At 46.3% G+C, this 26,445-nt stretch overlaps 1 protein-coding gene across 1 annotated transcript in view; it reads left to right on the top strand.

Moving 5' to 3' along the window:
- The window catches only part of LOC137344569 (polymeric immunoglobulin receptor-like), a 42,328-nt gene that overhangs the window by 7,372 nt on the left and 8,511 nt on the right, over positions 1 to 26,445 (top strand). Inside the window, exons 4-5 of the mRNA XM_068007621.1 lie at positions 11,568 to 11,891; positions 14,926 to 15,249. Coding sequence (XP_067863722.1) covers positions 11,568 to 11,891; positions 14,926 to 15,249 — 648 coding nt within the window. The remainder of the gene's footprint in view (positions 1 to 11,567; positions 11,892 to 14,925; positions 15,250 to 26,445) is intronic.

Genomic DNA, 26,445 nt, shown 5'->3' with positions numbered 1-26,445 from the left:
CACATTGTGGACATGTTAATGAACTTTGCTTCATTTGGCCTTTATCTAATGATCACAAAGTTGACTTTCCTCCATAAGTCAAACAACAGTTTAGTTTCCCAGCTAAAGTCCCTTGGTTCTGCGGCTTTACATTGATACAAAATACTAAGATTACAGTGTAAACAGGAGATAAATGTTTCAGACACAAAGCAATCCCGTTTCTTGTGAATGATTTTGTATTTCTCCCCTTTTGCTCAGTTACATTGTGTGGAGTGTGCTACGCTGGGTGCTCTTTGCTCTCCTGGTGATTTGTACTGTTTCGGTCACAACGTGTACGAGAAAAACTAAGGTAAGGATTAAGGACTTTGTATGAAACACTCCAAAAATTCTTTCAAAAATATTTGTCACAGATATAATAAAGAAAGAACCTGCGTTTATATAGACTCTTTTATATCTTCAAGATGTCCCAATCTCTTTACATCCAATGAGTTACTTTTGAAGTGTTACTGTTGTTATGGAGACAAAAGTGGCAGACAATTTGCACACAGAAAGGTCCCAAACACAGCAGATGAGATAAATGACCGGTTAATCTGTTTTGGCCAGAATATTGGGAGAACTCCTTTGCTCTTCTTCAAATAGTGTCATGGAATCTTTTCTGTCCACCTGAACAAACAGATGGGGCCCTCCATTAACGTTTCATCTGACAATAGAGCACTCCCTCAGCACAGTGCTGAAGTGCCAGCCTAGATTATGTGCTGAAGTCCCTGGACTGGGACTTGAACCCACAACCTTTTGACATCTGAAATGAGAGTGCTACCACTGAGCCAAGCTGTACTAATACAGTCAAGAAAAGATTCCATTCTGATTTGTTTATCCAGTCGAGCACCAGGGTGCTCAGACACAGACCTAATTCTATTGTTGCTGGGAACCTCAACTGGACTATCTAAAATATATTTAATAAAGTCAACCGTTTTCTGATGTCAACTGTCCACCGTCACGGTTGCAGAAAAACCCATGTTGAATGTGAGAAAATGGTGTTCCAGCAAAAGGGGCACAACTGACACCTTTTCCCAGCACACGTGCAATGGTGATGGGGGAGGGAGGAGTGTGATCTCAACACAGCTCCAGTCTATCGCAGGCCTTTCCTCAACTTGTTAACAGTTTCAGATAGAATTCTGTTCAGAACTGACATGTAAAATAACGCACACTTCTCAATATCAATGAATCTGATGCATTAAATATTTTCACTTTCAGCTACTCAACGAATCAGATCACCACAGGTCGGCCAACGTGGCAAGATGAAGATTTCCTGATTGCATCTACCTTGATGGAATTTTGTGTCCTGATCAAATATTCATTGTTCATCCAGCTTTCCCGTTTTACCAAATGTACAATAAAAATGGAATTGGTCATTAAATGAACTTGACTATTAAATTAGTGGAGAAAAAAATCAAAACTAAAATGATGGCTGCGTGCTTCGAATTGGTGGCTATCTTTCGATCTATCTCGATCGTATTAAAAATTTATGTCTGTGGCCACTTTCTGTCTGCACAACCTGGCTTCCTTTTGTAAAATTTTTGTCACACTTTTTGTGTCAATTTTTCAGATTATATGTCTGCATTTGTTAAGGATTTGCCGAAGTGTAGTCATATGATGCAGTGTAGTTATAGTGTAGCTAATTTCATAGGATGCAATAGGACAATTCAGTCAGCTGTACAAATGGAATATTTCTCTTAATCATCGAGCATTTCGGCTCAGTCATTTTTCTTCAAATAATTTTGAGGAAGAAGAGGATAAATTTCAAAAGCTTTATTGGGTTAAAATTAATATTGAGTGTGTTTTATAAAAAACGGAGGGGTTGATTTTAACCGAGCGGATAGGTCGTTAGAAACCTCCCCCTCAGGTCCCAACCTATTCGTGCCATTTCAGATTTGAACCTGCAAGATTCTGCATGTGGATGAGTTGCCTCACTAAAGCAGGCGGGGGGCCTCATTAATTTATGTTAATCAGATTGTCCTGAAATCTGCCAATGTTATACTGTTACTGATTTCTCTTTATATTGTATTTAGCCTGTTGAGTGAGGAAGTGTAAGTCAATTTAGATGCAGTAACCACTGAACTGTTGAATTAAGACTGACCTTAAAGCAATGGTCAGTTTAGACAATAAACCTAATTAAAAACATTCCAGTGCTTCCTGCAGAGAACTTTAATCAGTTGCTGCAGAAGGAAATATCTGCAAACACATCATCCTTTTTAGAAGCAAGAGATTGGTATGGCATGGTCCAGATTTAAAATTAGTAGTTTCACTTGATAGATTAGCAACAAGAGTGAAGCTTTGATAAGATAAAAAGGTTGGGGAATTGTACCGATCTATGGAAAAGTAATTGGATAAAAGCTAAAATTATTGATAAGGAACAAAGGAAGCAGATCATTAATATTCACCTTATATGGACTTGTATTTGGTAATACAGTAACGTGTGGACTGTCTCGTAGAGGGGGTAAGAAAAAGGTGTAAAAAGTAGGTGTTGGAACAGATACTCGGGACTCGATTATGATCTGCAACCAACATACTGAGGTTGGAATTGTAACGCGTTTGAGTCCTCCGACTTAACTCGTAAGGTTCTTGTCGTAAGTACTGCTGTTAAGTGTATGTTTAAATGCAGGTGTAGACTTAATAAATCTGAGACATCTGACATTCAATGTTGCGAGCCCTATTGATTTGAGGAGTAAATTATAAGTGAGAACACTCACCTTTACTGCTCCTCTAACTGTCTTATTACATCAATGGGACAAGATTGCATTTTAACTGGGAAAAGGAAGGGTTAAGGGGAGAGAAGAAGAAACAGAACAACAGGTCTGAATGCAGGTGTGCATGACAAGACATTTACTTAGCTGGGCACTGACAAAAATAATGCAGACACTTAAAATAAATTTACAGCATTTCTTCAGAATTCTCTCATCATTTTTCAGTTTCCGAAAACTTATTATCGATCAGGAGAAGATTAAAAAATTCACTACTTCCTCCATGCATTTCATGCCTGTTATGATTCAGGCACACGCTGCCAATGAACTGAAACATGACCTTATGGTAAAGTAATTTGGGATGAGGGCTACAGGGTCAACAGTGAAACTTTTACCCATCAAGTACACAAAGGAAATAAGACAGATTTCCAGTGTAAATTCGAGGTGAAATTCGTCTTGGGCCACGATGGAAAAGAAAATTGTGCGGAGTGTAAAATGGGCTGCTGTTTTGCTGGTGTCCATTTTGCAGTAATGCCCATGACGAATTTTACCCTCCTTATCTCTTCAGCTGACAGACAAATAACGTGTGTCACGTTCAGGTATCGGCGCAGGGGGCCCTGGGCCAACAAAACTCTCAGAGTGCCGCCATGCACAGGCGCCCCGAATAAAATTTGAAGGCTTTAAAGAAAACGAAAATATTTTTGAATCAGACAGCTTGCTGGCCACCTATTTCCCTGCGCAGCAAGATCCAAACGCCTGCAAGGTATCAATCGCAGACCATCAGGTGGAGACCAAGGAGTTGGCCTCCCATATGTACAAGAACCCAGTGCAGGAAACACGGCTAGATCTGAGGGAAAAATTCATCAATCTCAGTTTTGAAATTTTCAGTTGACCCCCAGCCTCAACAGCGTTTTTGGGAAGAGAGTTCTAGATTTCCACCAGTCTTTGTGTGAAGATGTGCTTCCTGACAGATGGTGACCAATGAGTCGACCTCCCATGTGTAAAATAACCAAGTGCTGGAAATACGGCCGGGTCTGAGGGGAATCTCGGTCCAGAGACGAGCTTCAGCCTTGGCTCAGTGGCAGCACTCTCACCTCTGAGTCAGAAGGTTGTGAGTTCAGGCCCCACTCCAGAGCTTTGAGCACATAATGTAGCCTGACACTTTAATGCTGTACTGAGCGAGTGCTGCACTGTCAGAGGTGCTGCCTCTTGGATTGGTTGTTAAGCCAAGGTGCAGTCTGCCGAGGATATGAGACCCATGGTAAAATTTGAAGAAAAGCAGGGGATTTGTGCCTGAAATGTCACCTGTGCCACCCGAAGGGAGGGAGCACCAGCACTGACTAACAACTCTCAACCCCAGATACAAAGAACTTTACTGACCTGACCTGGACTGGCAAGTAATACACTGGCCACACTGCCTTTACTTCCCTGGCACCAGCACACTCTTCACCATCGAAAAGTATCAGCAACACAACTAACCCTTCACAATGCACTCTGGTTAAGGGGCTCCCAGCTTGGCATCCAACACTATGGTTATCCATCTCCCCGAAAGGCAATTATTTCCATGCACAACCCTAAAACCCCTTTGTCAACACTAACAGGCTCCAGCTCTTACTTCAACTCTGCCATTGGCGGGGGAAGGGAGATGAAGTCAGACTTAAGCACACCCATGAGTTCCTGCAGAGACCTCCTGCCCAACTCCCTTAACTCCCACTTACTTCTTAACTCCCACAAACTGGTTCAGACACTTGGCACACATCTCTCAGCTGCTAGCCTTCCCCTAATTTATTCCATCCTCTTGCAGGAGAAAGCAGTGCACAATGCCCAGCGGGTTGCCATACTTAACTTTAGAACACTTGTCCTACGAGGAGGAGGCCATGGAACTCATGGGGAATCACTCTCCTCGTGCCATGGGAGATGGGGAGGTCTGGGCATATTGCCAACATAACACCATTGCCCTGGCATCTCTATGAAGTGTCACACGCCAACAAGCGTCCACTGCTTTCTCTGTCTCCTTGACCCACCAGTAGACCAGGATGATGATGAAGCCAACCCATGATTTCCTGCAGACACCTTATGGCCCTTGTTCCTCTGTCCCAACACCTTTCAACTCATCACCATTGTCACCTTCTTCTTAAATCCCAGGCACCAGCTCAGGTACATTCACCCGAGGAAAATTAGATAGTGTTTTGTGAGGGTGTGGTGATTCACAGAGCACAAGCGGGCTGGAGGTGTGAGAAGTAGGTAACAATGTGCCACCGTCCATGTGGAGGCCGATGAGAAGGCTGCCTTTGCCTTTGGAGTCCTGAGAGCCCGAACTCATGGATACTTTCCTGAAAAGCAGGATGTTTGAGGAACATCACACCGACATGCAGGCTCTAAGGTCAGGGTTCAAGGATGTGGATCAACTGACAACTGTGACACTTGAGTTTACAGTTCTCATCTGCAGCAACATCGGGGAAGCTTTTTCTTCATTTCAGCCACCAATGGAGCATGTGCCAGCTTCAGTGGAATCTACAGCAGCCACCCAGCTGATCCCAGTCTCCCGAAGACACTTTGGACTCGATTTTAGGAGCGTGTTTCCGGCGGGTTCCCAGTGGGGTGGCCCCGAAAATCCCGATCTCCGGTCACGTGACCGGATCGCGACGAAATCCCGGCCACTTCCGGGTACCGCGCTGACGTGCGGGGCTGCGCGCGCAAGCCCCGCTGGTGGGAATCCCGCAGGCAATTAAAGCCAGCGGGGTTCCACTTGAGAGTACTTACCTTGCTCGTTGTGGTCAGTTAATGAGCTGAAGCAGCTGTCAAAAGAGGAAGTGTGGGATTTTAGGTTCAAGGCAGTGAGTTTCCCACACTGGGGGAAACAGTCTCCCTCCAACCAGGCGTGTTGCAGCCAGCAGCCTGTGGCAGGTGCCAAGGTGCGCTCCACGGGGGAGAGCCCTCACCCACGCAGGAGGCCACCGCGTCACATAGGGCAAGCCCTGCCCTCCACCACCCCCCGCCAAGCCAGAGGACAGACCGACACGAAACCGCAGCCCCAGTCCGAGGAACCACACACCTACCCTGCACAACCCCTCAGACCAACACCTGCCAGTTGGGTGGTGTGTGGAGACCCTCGGAGGACGAAGAGCATGACCAGCCCCAGCAGCCTCGCAGTCCACGCCGTCCGCCGCAGGGACGTGGATCCCCCCAACACGGTGTTGTTGCACGCCCACCTGCACAGCAGGAGGGAGGGCTACCGCAGAGAGAGACGCGTCGCAGAGGGCACTACCCTCGCCACGGGGTCCACAGACCGAGGCGCAGCTCCCCGGACCTCTCCGAGCAGCAGTGCACAGGGAGGCGCAGATTCGCTCGACATGTAGTCGTGGAGATCTGCAGCCTCTTTCATGCCGAGCTGCTCCTGGCTGGCCCCAGCACCAACTGCTTACCTGTCGCTGGCAAAGTCACCACTGCCCTCCACAACCTCTCCTCCGCATCCTTCCAGGGTGCAGCCGGCTACACCGCCGATGTCTCTCAGTCGTCTGCGCGGACGAGCCCTGCAAATACACCTGCACCTACTCTGTAGTAACACGATGGGTGGCATCAGTGGTGGGTCCTCATAGTGATACCCAGGAGCGGGCATTATTGGTCACAACGGACAGGATTCGCGGAGACATGGCAGTGGTGGTGTCAATATAATGTGTGCTGTTTGTTGCTCTGAAATTCAATATGGGTAACACCCATGACAAACCCTCAGACACCCTTGTGCACCCACATGCTGACGAGACGTTTGCCTTACGCTGCCGACTGCACATATGTGATGCATGCCCTGTGGCTGCAGCACAGGTGGTGGCAGGTTGAGTGAGGCTGGCCGTGAGGGAGATGCACGAGACGGTGAGTATGGGATGGAGCAATGAGATTGTATGAGGAGTGGGTTGCGTGTTAGTGGCAGGGTGAGTACTGGCGAGGTGAGTAGGTGGAGGTAAGATGAGGATGGGGTGTGAGTGGGTATGAAGGGTGATGTGACAGAATAGTGTTGGCGGTGCCGAAGGAGATGTGGGGTGGGGGCAGTGTTGTGGCAGACGGAGTGTTGGGGAAAGACTTCGTGTTCTCACTGCGGCTGACCTACTGCGGTCATTGCAGCGCCTCCTGCACTGTATGCAGGTGGGCGATATGTTGGTGGCGCAGGTGACCCCCTCTGCCACCTCGAGCCAGGCCTTCTTGGTGGCAGAGGCAGGCCGCTTCCTCCCGCCCGCCGGGGGGAAGATCTGTGTCCTCCCCCTCCTCCTCACCCCATCTGATGATAGCTGGGGTGAGGCATCATTAAACTGGGAGCAGCCTTCCCCCTGGGCTGCTCCATGCTGCAATTTGTCCCATTGGTTGCAGCATCTGTCAGTGGAGGACTGCCCCTTTAACTAGAGAGCCTCCAGCTGACAGATCGTACTGCGCATGCGCAGCCCGACCGACGCGCAGGCCAGCGCCGTGGACCCCGGAGGAGCAGGTAATTGATTCCTATTAGTGGGTTGCCTGCTACGATCGCGCGGGCAACCCACTAATTTCACCGAGCGTGTTGACCACGCTCCCGGAGGACCACCCGCTGGGAACCCGCAGGCCTGCTAAATTCGGGCCCTTTGTATCCAAAGAGCGACTTAAAAATGTTCAAGGATACAATTGCTTTTAATTTTCTTTCCCTGCCAATGGGGAAGAGTCTTATCTTTTGGAGACGAGGGAGTAAAATTTTACCAGGGAGCCAGGTCATGGGAGGGGGGTCAGAAATCCTGACTGGAAACCTAGAAGTCCGGGTTTCCCAGACGTCCTTACGATTTTGACGAAAGGAAGTATTTCATTCTTTTTCTGCAGGTTTTCTGCCCGACAGTCCAGCTGGATTGACAAGCTGGCTATCAGTCGGACAGGGGAGCAGCGGGGTAGCAGATGCCAGCACAAAAGTATTAAATGGGGGCCGGCGGGGGTAGTTGCTCATCGATGTCATCAGGGGGTTCGGGGTCAGGGTCATCAGAGGCTCGGCCATTGGTGGGGGTCGGTCATCAGGGGGGCTCATTAGAGTCTGTGATCATTGGGAGGTTCATCAGGGGCTCAGGCATGGGTGGTCAGATATTGGGGGGTTCGAAATCGTGGTGGGGGCGGCATTCGGGGGGTGGGTGTCGGAGATCATGGGGGAGGGGTTCGGTGATAGTTGGGGGGGGTGTCAGAGACCGCATGTGTGCGATCGCGGCAGGTGAGCTTGTTGGGGGAAGCAGTCCTGCTCCTCCTGGCCCACAAGCAATGCAATAAAAGCACTTCACTGCTGATCCAGGCCTTCTTGCCTCCTCTCACGTGGCCTGAAGCAGAAGGCCCGGTAATCCCGGCCCCCAGGAGTTGAAAATAAAAAATCTTTCAAAATGGACGCCCGCAGCCTCCTTAAAAGCTTTCACTGACCGACCCGTCTCCTGAGAACGGGTTGGTCGCCCACCCCTCGAACCGCCTCCGTTATAACCGGAAGTGGGCAGGTTGGGGTCGGGCTTTACATTTTTACAATTGTTACCTTCCCAACCACGCCCAAACCACCCGTTCCTGAGGTTAAAATTCACCCCGAACAGTGGATGTGGAACTGTGTGCATTACTGTGTGGTGCTGCACACTAGGACAATGTACCACAACCCGACACCCATGTGAAAGAACATGGTGGGTGGAAATGTCCCAGAGTCCATGTCACCATCCATTAACGTTAACAAACAGGAAATCATGGGTAGTGTGCCCGATGTTACCTCTGGAGTCCCACAAGGATCTATCCTTGGACCCACCTATTTCTCATCTACATGCTGCCCCTCGGTGACATCATCTGAAAACACATCGTCAGATTCCACATGTACGCTGATCACACCCAGCTCTACCTCACCACCACCATCTCTGCGCTCCTCCAATTCTTGACTCTAGCGCATCCCCCATTTTAATCGCTCCACCATTGCTGGCCGTACCCTCAGCTGCATTGGCCCTAAGCTCTGGAATTCCCTCCCTAAACCTCTCCCCCTCTCTATCTCTCTCTCCTCCTTTAAGATGCTCCTTAAAACCTACCTCTTTGACCAAGCTTTTAGTCACATGTCCTAATATCGACTTATGTGTCTTGGTGCCAAATTTTGCATGACAATCGCTCCTGTGAAGCACCGTGAAACATTTTATTGTGTTAAAGGTGCTATATAAATGCAAGTTGTTGTTGTTGTTGGTATGATTCTGACACTTAACATGTGACTTTAAGGGATTTCCGACTATGTGGCCAGACATTCTTCATGCTGTTAATAAGCACAGCATTAACTGTTTTATCTGTGAAACTAGTTTCCATACACAGTACACTGTGGGAAGGAGAGGGGATTGAATCTTCCTGCCAATCTCAACACTTGCCTGAGGTTTTTTTCTCACTTGTGTTCTGGATGTCACCTCACAATTCAGCATAAATACTTTGCTTGGGTCGCCATTCTCCATTCCTGTTAACATTTTCACATTCCTGTTTTCACAATTTTCTATTCATTGATGAAAATTAGTTTAGTTTTGTTTGTTAAATATAACTGACAATATTTCAAGTTCTCAGGGGTAACATTTCATCGGCTGGCTTCCTGCGGTTTCACGATCTGGCTTCCTGCTACTTTCTTCCTCATTTAAATTCCTCGCATCATGAAGATATTTATTTAGATATGAGAACGAAGAGCTGGGTGACTGACGACAAGTGCTGATCTCTTCTTTGTGAATAAAACAATGCGGATTCTGATTCTTCTCATTTGTTCCCTGCCCGGTGAGTGACCGCCAGAGCTGGATATTCAGATAATCAGTGTTAGTTTAAGTCTCGTGTATGGTTTAAACAGCAGAGATGTTTAAATATTTGGAGAAATGTAAAGGCACAAAATACTCAGCAGAAGTACATTTGCATATAGTCTTGTATCTCTTTTTCACTGTATTATTTGCCAGACGAAAATGCATTCTTAATTGTGAGTGGAAAATAAAGGTTCCATTTCATTTTTTTAAAAGCTGCAAAAGCAACAATCAAAATGCAAAGGCAACCAGTTTTAATCCGTAAAAAAGTGACTTTTATAATGTAGTCTGAAGTCCAATATACACTGAAGACTGCAGTGGTAATAATCCCTCAAATAGAAAATGTCACAAATTTGCAACTGTTTTCGTTATTTAAAGTACAGCCGATGAAATATTGTTTAACGAGGCTCTGTCAGTGAAACTGTTCCTCACTGGGAGAGGACGCCCACTGTTTGGTCGATATTACTCTCCTAATAAGGAACCGTTTTCTTCTTCTTCTTTAACTCTAACCAAGTAGATTCAGCCCCATATCATCTTTATGATTTAATGCTGTAATGGAATTTCTGATTAATACTGCCTCCCCGCCACCATTTTGGACTAATCTATTTTGTAACCAGCAATGTTAAACTCCCAGTCTCACCCTACTCTAAGCCATGAGTCTGTTAATTCTATTATATCAAACCTCCCCATAAATATTTGTGCCTCAACTTGCCAATTTTATGCAGAATACTTTTTGAACATTCAACTGAAGCACGCCTCTGTTATGGCAATCTTTCTCTTTTCAAACCTTCCTCTTTCTGATCTGATCTCTTTCCCCTCCCCATTTCCCTCTTTTATCTATCCTATATCCTCAGCCCTCCGTCCTCTTCCTCGTGCCTCTTCAGCTTATTTTTAACCACCCTCCTGCCATTTGGGAGTAAACTCTTTGCCCACAGCATGAGTTCCTCTCCCAGCAAGGCCATTGGTCTTGGCGCTGTTCAAGTAAACTCCTCCCGTCCTCTACAGGATGCTCCTCTTCCACACCTGGTCCCAAGGTGCCAGGAATATGAACCCTTTTCTTCTGAACCATCTCTCCAGTCACAAAATTACTTCTCTTATCTTACTATTCTTATACTGATTACCATGTGGCACTGGGAATAATCCTGTGATTAATACCCTCGAGGTCTTGCTCATTGATCTTACAGACAATCTGGAGCACTTTTCCTGCAGATATCAAGTTCATTACAAAGTCTGCCTACTTCCACCCGTCTGCTGCTGAAACCCACATCCATGTCTTTGTTGCCTCCAGATTGAACTATTCCAATGTTCTCCTGGCCTGCCTCCCCTCTTGCACCCACCATAAACATCAACGCATCCAAAATTCTGCTATCAGGTCCCGCTCATCTATCACCCCTGTCCTTGCTGACCTACATTGGCTTTCGGTCTCTCAAAACTTCAAACTTTCATCCTTGTGTTTAAATTCCTTCATGAAATGGCCCCTCACTATTTGAGTAACCTCCTTCAGCCCTACTCACCAACTCCCTCACGAAATCTCCCTTCCGCTGACTGTGATCTTTTGTGCATCGATCCCTACCTTTGCCCCACCATTAGTGGGAATGGGTTTGCCTTCAACCAACTTGGCACCACATTGTGAAATTCCCTGTATGAAATCCTCCACCTCTCCTCCTTTAAGACCCTCCTTAAAACCCACCTCTTTGACCAGGCTGTTACACACCTCTCCTAATATCTCCTGCCTTATCTCAGTATCCATTTACTTTTGATTATGTCTTAGCTTGAGTTTCTATGTTATCGGTGCTATATAAATGCAAGCTGTTGTTGCTGTTCTTGTTCAAAGATAGTGACGACACTTCAAAAGTAATTCACTGGCTGGGAAGTGCTTTAGGACATCGTGAGGATGTGATAAGGCACGAAATTAATGTTCTTTCTTTCATCACAAACTACAAGGAATTCAACTGTATTAATGGACGTAGTGGAGAGATTCTTCTGTACACAGTGGAAGTTCTTATAAAAATGTATCTGTTTGTATTTAGCAGTTACTTCCTGTTCAATTTCTGAAGTGTTGTCTTCTCAGTTTCAGGTGCATTGTGGGCAAAAAAAAATGTAAATGGAGTTGTGGGAAGAGCGATCACAATAGACTGTCACTATGACAAACATACGTACTGGTCATATGTGAAATACTGGTGTCATGGCTGGACTAGTAGTTGTTCAGTTTTAGTAAAAACAAGTGAGCAAGATGGACAGCGAGGAAGAATGTCAATCACAGATAACAAGAGAGAAGGAATATTCGTTGTTACTATGAAGGCTCTTCGCTCGGGAGATACAGGATGGTACAGCTGTGGTATTGAACAATCTGGCATCGATCCAAGGTTTAACTTACGACTACAAATATCTTACGGTACTTTTCTCAGTGATATACTTTATTATACACGACTAAAATGTCTGTTCAATGTTTCATCTGGGAAGAAAAATACAGCACTGATTTTCCGAGGCTCCGCAGCAGTGCAGAGTCTTCCAGGAAGTGGGCAGAGGTCTGGAAATACGACTCGTGTTGCTCACACGCAATTCGTGGCCTGTCCAACTATCCAACCAAAAATTTCACGTATTATGGGACCAACAGTTACTTTAACTGCAGTGTATTACACCAGACCTCACATGGATGCTCAACACATCTTCCTGTCTCTGAACTGTATCAAGTTTCACACTGTCAGATGTTTACATTCAGGCCAAAAACTAATAGAAAGACAATAACAAAAGCAGTAAGAAGCAAGTAGTCTTTAATGGGATAAATACCTAGAAAACACTAAAAATGGAATCAATCCACAAGAGCGTAACAGATTTTTGTAGGTTTCCTGATCTGATGGGAGGCATACAGAATCAACCAGATACTTAGGTCAGCACAATACAGTTCAACTTTACAAGCGAGCTAAACTTAAAATTGAAAAGCTAGATCACTCTCTTGATGGTAAAAGAAGCCTCTTTATTCATGTTGTCACGTTGGGCCAGATTTTGCTGTCAAAATAGCGGTGAGACTAATGGCGATCGCCATTATTTACACGCAAATGGTGCAGCAAATTCAGGCGAGGGGCAGATGCCTGGTTAAACACAGAAATCCAAAAGTTGCTGTCCAAGTTGCACCATTCTGCCCTTAGCTTCACAAAAAGGGCATCTTGCTGTCTGCCGCACCATTGAAATACATTGAACGGCATGAAGTTGCTGTATTTGCACGGTAGATACAAATTAAACTCTCCACAGTAAGTTGAGTCAAGTCATTTCAAGTCTGAGTACCCTTTTAACAACGTGATAAGTGTTATTTACTGCCAAGCAACCTCTTTGGCACTGAAAACTTACAAGTGTGGAGTTTCAATCCTTCAGGTTTTAATTGTAGTTGGAGATTTTAAAAATGTACATTTCCTTTTTCTTTCTCTCTTCATCCAATCCTTCTTTCCCTCTCTTTATTTCTCTTTCTGTACCTGATTGGACATTCAATCCATTGTCATTTACACTTCCTTCTCAATCCTTGCATTGATTATTTCAAAATCCTTGAATCTGACTGGTGAAGGAGATACATGGTTTCTTGCTCTGTCCACTCAGGTCCCAGATGCCCTGTTTCCCTCGCTGCGATGTTATCAACTCGCACTTTCAGTAACTTACCCGCAAACAATTTGAAACCTAAACGAGCAAGGGCAAGTCTAACCAACGGCAAACACCGTTGGATGCTCTGCCACAGCAAATTATGGCCCATTATCTTCCTCCTAAGCAAACCTCCTGAAGGATCAAATACTAAATACAATCTTCTACATCCTCTACACCTCCTATTGATTTTTCAATGGATCTGGGTGGGTGAGTAGGGAAGTGCTGAGGGACAGGCTGGCAAGCAGTAACATTTCAAAGAGAGACTGTCCAGTCACAAAGCAAATTTTGTCCTAATCAGTTTCTGAGAACAGGGTGTGGCCGCAACAGCACTGAAGACCTGACAATTCTCATTGAAAGTGTCAAGCTGGTCACCTTTGTGCTTTGGCTGCTCCAATAAAACTGAGATAAAGGGTTGCTTTTCAGCTGCAGTTCGCTGAAACCAATCATAATTACTCTCCCTGTCTAAAGCCACAGAACATGTGTAGAAATCTCCAGTTTTTTGCACTCATATTCTGCTGTGGTTTCTCGGACTTTCTCCAACTAGCTCATGTTCGAGTGTCAAACAATTAAACAGCATTGGAGGCTGGTAACCTACCACTGAGAGAAATTGTTAGCCCTGATTTTCAAATTGACACATCCCCAGTATCATTACTGCTCTCCTGATCTGGAGCCCTGCTATGTTCTGATATTAGACATGGTAGTTCAGGCTGCTCGCAGGATGGAGAGACATGGAGATGTAGATGTGCTGGTGAGGTTCCAAAATGGCAGGGCCTGGCTGAGTTACAGGAAAGCTTATTCTGGTTTTGTCTCAGAAGTAAAATGAACATTGGAAAGCATTTGATTTTTCGATGTTGGTTGCAGAATTCCCATATGAGGGAGTTCTGGTACAAACTGGACCTGGGTCAGGCCATTCCTGGAAATGCATTCAACATTCGACCAAACCCCCACCTGAAAACAATAGGGTTGGAAATTCTTTTGGGCTCATTTCTGGACCCAAAATAAGCGACAGGCTGAAAGCGCGCCCCAAGAAGCCAGAGGCCTGAGGCTCATCTGAAATTGGCCTCATTTTGATAATAGAGGCGAGCTGCTGGCTACTTCCAACATTGGGGATCAAATTTGAGCCTGCTGTCTATTCACCAGCGGCCCTCAGGAAAGTCCTGCTTGGACACCGGTGGAAAACGCTGGGGGACCGAGCGCAGTCGCGATTCTTCAGTGATCTCCACGGGTCTCTTTAAGGAACTCTGGTTAGGCCACTGTAGAGCTGGGTAAGCTCGTCAGAACATTCACGGTGTATGCTCTGCCTAGTTTCTCAAAAATTTTGCAGAAGGTTCCTAAAACATGCCCAGGACCCTTATTTGCATATTTAAATTAATGCAACGCTGCTTTCAGGCGACCACTAGGGACGCCTAAAAACAGAGTCGACCAATAGGGCAGTGGGCATGCCCCAATGCAAATCGGGCACAGGACTTCACGCCCAGCAATTGGTATACGTTGCACCATTTTACGCCCGGAATTGGAACAAAACACATCCCAATTTCTACCCCATAGACTGCTCCAACCTGGCAAATTCATGATGGGTTTCATCAAAGCAAAAATGATGAGAAGATTATTTCCATCTGGATCAATTATGCTGCTGTTTTTCAAAAAAAGCAAAAACTTGCACAATTGTTCCTCTTCTTTCAGGTGCTTTTGAAGGCTATTTAATCTCTCTCATCCCATTAAAGATCAGGGATAGTTTGGATCCAGTGCAAGAAGCAGAGTCAGTCAGTGTCTGAATGTTTGTTTCTTTCCCACAGAATCTGTGTCTGTTCCTGTACTTCGATTTTTATCACCATCAAGTGCCTCATGTTTTGGGGGCTCAGTGTCAGTCTCCTGTGAGTCTGTCCAAGGGTCCCTTCCCATTCGGTACACATGGTATAAAAAGGCCACGTCTGAAGATTTAACGATCTCTGAATCTGATAAACTGGATCTACAATGTTCTTCCTTCACCCAAGTTCATCATCAATATTACTGCAGAGCCTCAAATAATAATGGAGGAAAATCCAGTGAAATGGTTGATGTGTCAGTCTGGAACAGATCAGAGAAAAACTGCAGTTATGTGGCTCGAATCAGCAGCATTGGTAAGTGTTACTTTAAACAAACAATATGGGAACTGAATTTTTAAAACTAATGTCTATTGCATCTGTTTGCGAGCCTGTCCCTGATATGCGATATCCACTCCCGGTGGCTGAGGTTTCCCATCACTTGGCAAGCTCAGGAAACTGACCCCAAAAGGCTAGAATTGACCGTTGTCAGTATTAGCAGGCGACTGTTTAATGTGTGCGTGTGACATTCCTTTATCTGCTGTTCTGAATGAAACATTCTTTTAAACGAGGAATGCCTTACGAATTTTAACTGCTTGTCTACTAATATCGACAACAGTAATTATTGGTCTAATATTTCCCGATGAGCTCAATGCACTGCTGATGTTCCTATTCCACTGAGGACATCGCTCCAGGGCAGCATCGCGGTTGCTAGGCGCCCAGGAATACACTTTCCGGTGGTGGCAGAGATCATTCCCTGGCTCTAACTTTCCTTTACGTTTGCGTGGGGCAAAAAAGGGAATATCTGGTTTGTAGACCCACCAACCCGAGATCTTTAACTGTCCCAATAGTAATTCTGTAATGCAAACACTCGGATATGGGGAAATAACTGAAATATCACTAAAAATGGGCCGCTGCCAGGTGTTAGCAGCATCTCTCCTTGCTATCAGAGAGGGGAAATTACACAGAAATGAAAGCATCCAAATCCAATATACCAACCAGGATTTTACTCAAGTACTGAGGTTCCTTTTAACAATAGTGTTCTCTAGGTTGACCACAAGTGAAAATCAGGTGAATCTAAACTTTATTCCCTTGCCTCAATAGGACTTGTATATGAATGTGAAGTTTATTCAAAAGTGTCACCAACAACTCCATGTTCCACAAGTAAAAATATCAATTCCACTGAAAATCGAACCACATCTTCAGGTTCCACATCTGCCAGCAAAAGGTACAATGTTCTCATTGCTGGTGTTTTGATTGGCACTGTTTCCATCTGAGAGAATAAATGTTCTTTAAGAAATTTGGCACAAGGGTTCACAAACATTTACTCATCCAGGCTATAACTCACCATAATGGAAATGGTGGCTGGATTTACATCATGCTGTTGTGTTGGCTTCCGAACAAAGGTGCTATTTTTGTTGGTGGAGAATCAGAATAAGAAGTAAGCACCTCCATTTTGCCACCCCTCAGGTGGTGCTGTTTGCATTATTCACCTTCATTACTTTACCGCTAACCTAATCTCATGGCGTGAGATGAGTTGTACTTGCCAAACCCCAGCAATGCTGGTTTGCCTTCCACTATTCTGGAGTGGCATTTGCATTCTCCGTCATTTTCACCTTCTCAGTTTGCCCATGTTATACACTGTTTCCAAACTGAGAGAACGGGAAGGCTGCCTGTTTCCAGCTGCTCAGCAATTGCCTGAAAGAAGGTGCAGATGAGCAGTTGCAGGTTGATGTTATTGTGATCATCCCTGAGGAGACATATTACCACTGTTACATGGCCCCAGGCAGATGGTCAGTCACTTTTATAAAGTCCTCAATTATAAAATTGTGCCGTGCCTTTATAGCTGCACATTGTGGACATGTTAATGAACTTTGCTTCATTTGGCCTTTATCTAATGATCACAAAGTTGACTTTCCTCCATAAGTCAAACAACAGTTTAGTTTCCCAGCTAAAGTCCCTTGGTTCTGCGGCTTTACATTGATACAAAATACTAAGATTACAGTGTAAACAGGAGATAAATGTTTCAGACACAAAGCAATCCCGTTTCTTGTGAATGATTTTGTATTTCTCCCCTTTTGCTCAGTTACATTGTGTGGAGTGTGCTACGCTGGGTGCTCTTTGCTCTCCTGGTGATTTGTACTGTTTCGGTCACAACGTGTACGAAAAAAACTAAGGTAAGGATTAAGGACTTTGTATGAAACACTCCAAAAATTCTTTCAAAAATATTTGTCACAGATATAATAAAGAAAGAACCTGCGTTTATATAGACTCTTTTATATCTTCAAGATGTCCCAATCTCTTTACATCCAATGAGTTACTTTTGAAGTGTTACTGTTGTTATGGAGACAAAAGTGGCAGACAATTTGCACACAGAAAGGTCCCAAACACAGCAGATGAGATAAATGACCGGTTAATCTGTTTTGGCCAGAATATTGGGAGAACTCCTTTGCTCTTCTTCAAATAGTGTCATGGAATCTTTTCTGTCCACCTGAACAAACAGATGGGGCCCTCCATTAACGTTTCATCTGACAATAGAGCACTCCCTCAGCACAGTGCTGAAGTGCCAGCCTAGATTATGTGCTGAAGTCCCTGGACTGGGACTTGAACCCACAACCTTTTGACATCTGAAATGAGAGTGCTACCACTGAGCCAAGCTGTACTAATACAGTCAAGAAAAGATTCCATTCTGATTTGTTTATCCAGTCGAGCACCAGGGTGCTCAGACACAGACCTAATTCTATTGTTGCTGGGAACCTCAACTGGACTATCTAAAATATATTTAATAAAGTCAACCGTTTTCTGATGTCAACTGTCCACCGTCACGGTTGCAGAAAAACCCATGTTGAATGTGAGAAAATGGTGTTCCAGCAAAAGGGGCACAACTGACACCTTTTCCCAGCACACGTGCAATGGTGATGGGGGAGGGAGGAGTGTGATCTCAACACAGCTCCAGTCTATCGCAGGCCTTTCCTCAACTTGTTAACAGTTTCAGATAGAATTCTGTTCAGAACTGACATGTAAAATAACGCACACTTCTCAATATCAATGAATCTGATGCATTAAATATTTTCACTTTCAGCTACTCAACGAATCAGATCACCACAGGTCGGCCAACGTGGCAAGATGAAGATTTCCTGATTGCATCTACCTTGATGGAATTTTGTGTCCTGATCAAATATTCATTGTTCATCCAGCTTTCCCGTTTTACCAAATGTACAATAAAAATGGAATTGGTCATTAAATGAACTTGACTATTAAATTAGTGGAGAAAAAAATCAAAACTAAAATGATGGCTGCGTGCTTCGAATTGGTGGCTATCTTTCGATCTATCTCGATCGTATTAAAAATTTATGTCTGTGGCCACTTTCTGTCTGCACAACCTGGCTTCCTTTTGTAAAATTTTTGTCACACTTTTTGTGTCAATTTTTCAGATTATATGTCTGCATTTGTTAAGGATTTGCCGAAGTGTAGTCATATGATGCAGTGTAGTTATAGTGTAGCTAATTTCATAGGATGCAATAGGACAATTCAGTCAGCTGTACAAATGGAATATTTCTCTTAATCATCGAGCATTTCGGCTCAGTCATTTTTCTTCAAATAATTTTGAGGAAGAAGAGGATAAATTTCAAAAGCTTTATTGGGTTAAAATTAATATTGAGTGTGTTTTATAAAAAACGGAGGGGTTGATTTTAACCGAGCGGATAGGTCGTTAGAAACCTCCCCCTCAGGTCCCAACCTATTCGTGCCATTTCAGATTTGAACCTGCAAGATTCTGCATGTGGATGAGTTGCCTCACTAAAGCAGGCGGGGGGCCTCATTAATTTATGTTAATCAGATTGTCCTGAAATCTGCCAATGTTATACTGTTACTGATTTCTCTTTATATTGTATTTAGCCTGTTGAGTGAGGAAGTGTAAGTCAATTTAGATGCAGTAACCACTGAACTGTTGAATTAAGACTGACCTTAAAGCAATGGTCAGTTTAGACAATAAACCTAATTAAAAACATTCCAGTGCTTCCTGCAGAGAACTTTAATCAGTTGCTGCAGAAGGAAATATCTGCAAACACATCATCCTTTTTAGAAGCAAGAGATTGGTATGGCATGGTCCAGATTTAAAATTAGTAGTTTCACTTGATAGATTAGCAACAAGAGTGAAGCTTTGATAAGATAAAAAGGTTGGGGAATTGTACCGATCTATGGAAAAGTAATTGGATAAAAGCTAAAATTATTGATAAGGAACAAAGGAAGCAGATCATTAATATTCACCTTATATGGACTTGTATTTGGTAATACAGTAACGTGTGGACTGTCTCGTAGAGGGGGTAAGAAAAAGGTGTAAAAAGTAGGTGTTGGAACAGATACTCGGGACTCGATTATGATCTGCAACCAACATACTGAGGTTGGAATTGTAACGCGTTTGAGTCCTCCGACTTAACTCGTAAGGTTCTTGTCGTAAGTACTGCTGTTAAGAGTATGTTTAAATGCAGGTGTAGACTTAATAAATCTGAGACATCTGACATTCAATGTTGCGAGCCCTATTGATTTGAGGAGTAAATTATAAGTGAGAACACTCACCTTTACTGCTCCTCTAACTGTCTTATTACATCAATGGGACAAGATTGCATTTTAACTGGGAAAAGGAAGGGTTAAGGGGAGAGAAGAAGAAACAGAACAACAGGTCTGAATGCAGGTGTGCATGACAAGACATTTACTTAGCTGGGCACTGACAAAAATAATGCAGACACTTAAAATAAATTTACAGCATTTCTTCAGAATTCTCTCATCATTTTTCAGTTTCCGAAAACTTATTATCGATCAGGAGAAGATTAAAAAATTCACTACTTCCTCCATGCATTTCATGCCTGTTATGATTCAGGCACACGCTGCCAATGAACTGAAACATGACCTTATGGTAAAGTAATTTGGGATGAGGGCTACAGGGTCAACAGTGAAACTTTTACCCATCAAGTACACAAAGGAAATAAGACAGATTTCCAGTGTAAATTCGAGGTGAAATTCGTCTTGGGCCACGATGGAAAAGAAAATTGTGCGGAGTGTAAAATGGGCTGCTGTTTTGCTGGTGTCCATTTTGCAGTAATGCCCATGACGAATTTTACCCTCCTTATCTCTTCAGCTGACAGACAAATAACGTGTGTCACGTTCAGGTATCGGCGCAGGGGGCCCTGGGCCAACAAAACTCTCAGAGTGCCGCCATGCACAGGCGCCCCGAATAAAATTTGAAGGCTTTAAAGAAAACGAAAATATTTTTGAATCAGACAGCTTGCTGGCCACCTATTTCCCTGCGCAGCAAGATCCAAACGCCTGCAAGGTATCAATCGCAGACCATCAGGTGGAGACCAAGGAGTTGGCCTCCCATATGTACAAGAACCCAGTGCAGGAAACACGGCTAGATCTGAGGGAAAAATTCATCAATCTCAGTTTTGAAATTTTCAGTTGACCCCCAGCCTCAACAGCGTTTTTGGGAAGAGAGTTCTAGATTTCCACCAGTCTTTGTGTGAAGATGTGCTTCCTGACAGATGGTGACCAATGAGTCGACCTCCCATGTGTAAAATAACCAAGTGCTGGAAATACGGCCGGGTCTGAGGGGAATCTCGGTCCAGAGACGAGCTTCAGCCTTGGCTCAGTGGCAGCACTCTCACCTCTGAGTCAGAAGGTTGTGAGTTCAGGCCCCACTCCAGAGCTTTGAGCACATAATGTAGCCTGACACTTTAATGCTGTACTGAGCGAGTGCTGCACTGTCAGAGGTGCTGCCTCTTGGATTGGTTGTTAAGCCAAGGTGCAGTCTGCCGAGGATATGAGACCCATGGTAAAATTTGAAGAAAAGCAGGGGATTTGTGCCTGAAATGTCACCTGTGCCACCCGAAGGGAGGGAGCACCAGCACTGACTAACAACTCTCAACCCCAGATACAAAGAACTTTACTGACCTGACCTGGACTGGCAAGTAATACACTGGCCACACTGCCTTTACTTCCCTGGCACCAGCACACTCTTCACCATCGAAAAGTATCAGCAACACAACTAACCCTTCACAATGCACTCTGGTTAAGGGGCTCCCAGCTTGGCATCCAACACTATGGTTATCCATCTCCCCGAAAGGCAATTATTTCCATGCACAACCCTAAAACCCCTTTGTCAACACTAACAGGCTCCAGCTCTTACTTCAACTCTGCCATTGGCGGGGGAAGGGAGATGAAGTCAGACTTAAGCACACCCATGAGTTCCTGCAGAGACCTCCTGCCCAACTCCCTTAACTCCCACTTACTTCTTAACTCCCACAAACTGGTTCAGACACTTGGCACACATCTCTCAGCTGCTAGCCTTCCCCTAATTTATTCCATCCTCTTGCAGGAGAAAGCAGTGCACAATGCCCAGCGGGTTGCCATACTTAACTTTAGAACACTTGTCCTACGAGGAGGAGGCCATGGAACTCATGGGGAATCACTCTCCTCGTGCCATGGGAGATGGGGAGGTCTGGGCATATTGCCAACATAACACCATTGCCCTGGCATCTCTATGAAGTGTCACACGCCAACAAGCGTCCACTGCTTTCTCTGTCTCCTTGACCCACCAGTAGACCAGGATGATGATGAAGCCAACCCATGATTTCCTGCAGACACCTTATGGCCCTTGTTCCTCTGTCCCAACACCTTTCAACTCATCACCATTGTCACCTTCTTCTTAAATCCCAGGCACCAGCTCAGGTACATTCACCCGAGGAAAATTAGATAGTGTTTTGTGAGGGTGTGGTGATTCACAGAGCACAAGCGGGCTGGAGGTGTGAGAAGTAGGTAACAATGTGCCACCGTCCATGTGGAGGCCGATGAGAAGGCTGCCTTTGCCTTTGGAGTCCTGAGAGCCCGAACTCATGGATGCTTTCCTGAAAAGCAGGATGTTTGAGGAACATCACACCGACATGCAGGCTCTAAGGTCAGGGTTCAAGGATGTGGATCAACTGACAACTGTGACACTTGAGTTTACAGTTCTCATCTGCAGCAACATCGGGGAAGCTTTTTCTTCATTTCAGCCACCAATGGAGCATGTGCCAGCTTCAGTGGAATCTACAGCAGCCACCCAGCTGATCCCAGTCTCCCGAAGACACTTTGGACTCGATTTTAGGAGCGTGTTTCCGGCGGGTTCCCAGTGGGGTGGCCCCGAAAATCCCGATCTCCGGTCACGTGACCGGATCGCGACGAAATCCCGGCCACTTCCGGGTACCGCGCTGACGTGCGGGGCTGCGCGCGCAAGCCCCGCTGGTGGGAATCCCGCAGGCAATTAAAGCCAGCGGGGTTCCACTTGAGAGTACTTACCTTGCTCGTTGTGGTCAGTTAATGAGCTGAAGCAGCTGTCAAAAGAGGAAGTGTGGGATTTTAGGTTCAAGGCAGTGAGTTTCCCACACTGGGGGAAACAGTCTCCCTCCAACCAGGCGTGTTGCAGCCAGCAGCCTGTGGCAGGTGCCAAGGTGCGCTCCACGGGGGAGAGCCCTCACCCACGCAGGAGGCCACCGCGTCACATAGGGCAAGCCCTGCCCTCCACCACCCCCCGCCAAGCCAGAGGACAGACCGACACGAAACCGCAGCCCCAGTCCGAGGAACCACACACCTACCCTGCACAACCCCTCAGACCAACACCTGCCAGTTGGGTGGTGTGTGGAGACCCTCGGAGGACGAAGAGCATGACCAGCCCCAGCAGCCTCGCAGTCCACGCCGTCCGCCGCAGGGACGTGGATCCCCCCAACACGGTGTTGTTGCACGCCCACCTGCACAGCAGGAGGGAGGGCTACCGCAGAGAGAGACGCGTCGCAGAGGGCACTACCCTCGCCACGGGGTCCACAGACCGAGGCGCAGCTCCCCGGACCTCTCCGAGCAGCAGTGCACAGGGAGGCGCAGATTCGCTCGACATGTAGTCGTGGAGATCTGCAGCCTCTTTCATGCCGAGCTGCTCCTGGCTGGCCCCAGCACCAACTGCTTACCTGTCGCTGGCAAAGTCACCACTGCCCTCCACAACCTCTCCTCCGCATCCTTCCAGGGTGCAGCCGGCTACACCGCCGATGTCTCTCAGTCGTCTGCGCGGACGAGCCCTGCAAATACACCTGCACCTACTCTGTAGTAACACGATGGGTGGCATCAGTGGTGGGTCCTCATAGTGATACCCAGGAGCGGGCATTATTGGTCACAACGGACAGGATTCGCGGAGACATGGCAGTGGTGGTGTCAATATAATGTGTGCTGTTTGTTGCTCTGAAATTCAATATGGGTAACACCCATGACAAACCCTCAGACACCCTTGTGCACCCACATGCTGACGAGACGTTTGCCTTACGCTGCCGACTGCACATATGTGATGCATGCCCTGTGGCTGCAGCACAGGTGGTGGCAGGTTGAGTGAGGCTGGCCGTGAGGGAGATGCACGAGACGGTGAGTATGGGATGGAGCAATGAGATTGTATGAGGAGTGGGTTGCGTGTTAGTGGCAGGGTGAGTACTGGCGAGGTGAGTAGGTGGAGGTAAGATGAGGATGGGGTGTGAGTGGGTATGAAGGGTGATGTGACAGAATAGTGTTGGCGGTGCCGAAGGAGATGTGGGGTGGGGGCAGTGTTGTGGCAGACGGAGTGTTGGGGAAAGACTTCGTGTTCTCACTGCGGCTGACCTACTGCGGTCATTGCAGCGCCTCCTGCACTGTATGCAGGTGGGCGATATGTTGGTGGCGCAGGTGACCCCCTCTGCCACCTCGAGCCAGGCCTTCTTGGTGGCAGAGGCAGGCCGCTTCCTCCCGCCCGCCGGGGGGAAGATCTGTGTCCTCCCCCTCCTCCTCACCCCATCTGATGATAGCTGGGGTGAGGCATCATTAAACTGGGAGCAGCCTTCCCCCTGGGCTGCTCCATGCTGCAATTTGTCCCATTGGTTGCAGCATCTGTCAGTGGAGGACTGCCCCTTTAACTAGAGAGCCTCCAGCTGACAGATCGTACTGCGCATGCGCAGCCCGACCGACGCGCAGGCCAGCGCCGTGGACCCCGGAGGAGCAGGTAATTGATTCCTATTAGTGGGTTGCCTGCTACGATCGCGCGGGCAACCCACTAATTTCACCGAGCGTGTTGACCACGCTCCCGGAGGACCACCCGCTGGGAACCCGCAGGCCTGCTAAATTCGGGCCCTTTGTATCCAAAGAGCGACTTAAAAATGTTCAAGGATACAATTGCTTTTAATTTTCTTTCCCTGCCAATGGGGAAGAGTCTTATCTTTTGGAGACGAGGGAGTAAAATTTTACCAGGGAGCCAGGTCATGGGAGGGGGGTCAGAAATCCTGACTGGAAACCTAGAAGTCCGGGTTTCCCAGACGTCCTTACGATTTTGACGAAAGGAAGTATTTCATTCTTTTTCTGCAGGTTTTCTGCCCGACAGTCCAGCTGGATTGACAAGCTGGCTATCAGTCGGACAGGGGAGCAGCGGGGTAGCAGATGCCAGCACAAAAGTATTAAATGGGGGCCGGCGGGGGTAGTTGCTCATCGATGTCATCAGGGGGTTCGGGGTCAGGGTCATCAGAGGCTCGGCCATTGGTGGGGGTCGGTCATCAGGGGGGCTCATTAGAGTCTGTGATCATTGGGAGGTTCATCAGGGGCTCAGGCATGGGTGGTCAGATATTGGGGGGTTCGAAATCGTGGTGGGGGCGGCATTCGGGGGGTGGGTGTCGGAGATCATGGGGGAGGGGTTCGGTGATAGTTGGGGGGGGTGTCAGAGACCGCATGTGTGCGATCGCGGCAGGTGAGCTTGTTGGGGGAAGCAGTCCTGCTCCTCCTGGCCCACAAGCAATGCAATAAAAGCACTTCACTGCTGATCCAGGCCTTCTTGCCTCCTCTCACGTGGCCTGAAGCAGAAGGCCCGGTAATCCCGGCCCCCAGGAGTTGAAAATAAAAAATCTTTCAAAATGGACGCCCGCAGCCTCCTTAAAAGCTTTCACTGACCGACCCGTCTCCTGAGAACGGGTTGGTCGCCCACCCCTCGAACCGCCTCCGTTATAACCGGAAGTGGGCAGGTTGGGGTCGGGCTTTACATTTTTACAATTGTTACCTTCCCAACCACGCCCAAACCACCCGTTCCTGAGGTTAAAATTCACCCCGAACAGTGGATGTGGAACTGTGTGCATTACTGTGTGGTGCTGCACACTAGGACAATGTACCACAACCCGACACCCATGTGAAAGAACATGGTGGCTGGAAATGTCCCAGAGTCCATGTCACCATCCATTAACGTTAACAAACAGGAAATCATGGGTAGTGTGCCCGATGTTACCTCTGGAGTCCCACAAGGATCTATCCTTGGACCCACCTATTTCTCATCTACATGCTGCCCCTCGGTGACATCATCTGAAAACACATCGTCAGATTCCACATGTACGCTGATCACACCCAGCTCTACCTCACCACCACCATCTCTGCGCTCCTCCAATTCTTGACTCTAGCGCATCCCCCATTTTAATCGCTCCACCATTGCTGGCCGTACCCTCAGCTGCATTGGCCCTAAGCTCTGGAATTCCCTCCCTAAACCTCTCCCCCTCTCTATCTCTCTCTCCTCCTTTAAGATGCTCCTTAAAACCTACCTCTTTGACCAAGCTTTTAGTCACATGTCCTAATATCGACTTATGTGTCTTGGTGCCAAATTTTGCATGACAATCGCTCCTGTGAAGCACCGTGAAACATTTTATTGTGTTAAAGGTGCTATATAAATGCAAGTTGTTGTTGTTGTTGGTATGATTCTGACACTTAACATGTGACTTTAAGGGATTTCCGACTATGTGGCCAGACATTCTTCATGCTGTTAATAAGCACAGCATTAACTGTTTTATCTGTGAAACTAGTTTCCATACACAGTACACTGTGGGAAGGAGAGGGGATTGAATCTTCCTGCCAATCTCAACACTTGTCTGAGGTTTTTTTCTCACTTGTGTTCTGGATGTCACCTCACAATTCAGCATAAATACTTTGCTTGGGTCGCCATTCTCCATTCCTGTTAACATTTTCACATTCCTGTTTTCACAATTTTCTATTCATTGATGAAAATTAGTTTAGTTTTGTTTGTTAAATATAACTGACAATATTTCAAGTTCTCAGGGGTAACATTTCATCGGCTGGCTTCCTGCGGTTTCACGATCTGGCTTCCTGCTACTTTCTTCCTCATTTAAATTCCTCGCATCATGAAGATATTTATTTAGATATGAGAACGAAGAGCTGGGTGACTGACGACAAGTGCTGATCTCTTCTTTGTGAATAAAACAATGCGGATTCTGATTCTTCTCATTTGTTCCCTGCCCGGTGAGTGACCGCCAGAGCTGGATATTCAGATAATCAGTGTTAGTTTAAGTCTCGTGTATGGTTTAAACAGCAGAGATGTTTAAATATTTGGAGAAATGTAAAGGCACAAAATACTCAGCAGAAGTACATTTGCATATAGTCTTGTATCTCTTTTTCACTGTATTATTTGCCAGACGAAAATGCATT

Source organism: Heptranchias perlo, chromosome 27, assembly GCF_035084215.1.
Source record: "Heptranchias perlo isolate sHepPer1 chromosome 27, sHepPer1.hap1, whole genome shotgun sequence".
NCBI classification, from domain to species: Eukaryota; Metazoa; Chordata; class Chondrichthyes; order Hexanchiformes; family Hexanchidae; genus Heptranchias; species Heptranchias perlo.
The sequence above is the reverse complement of the archived record's forward strand: the minus strand, read 5'-3'. Positions and strand labels throughout refer to the sequence as shown.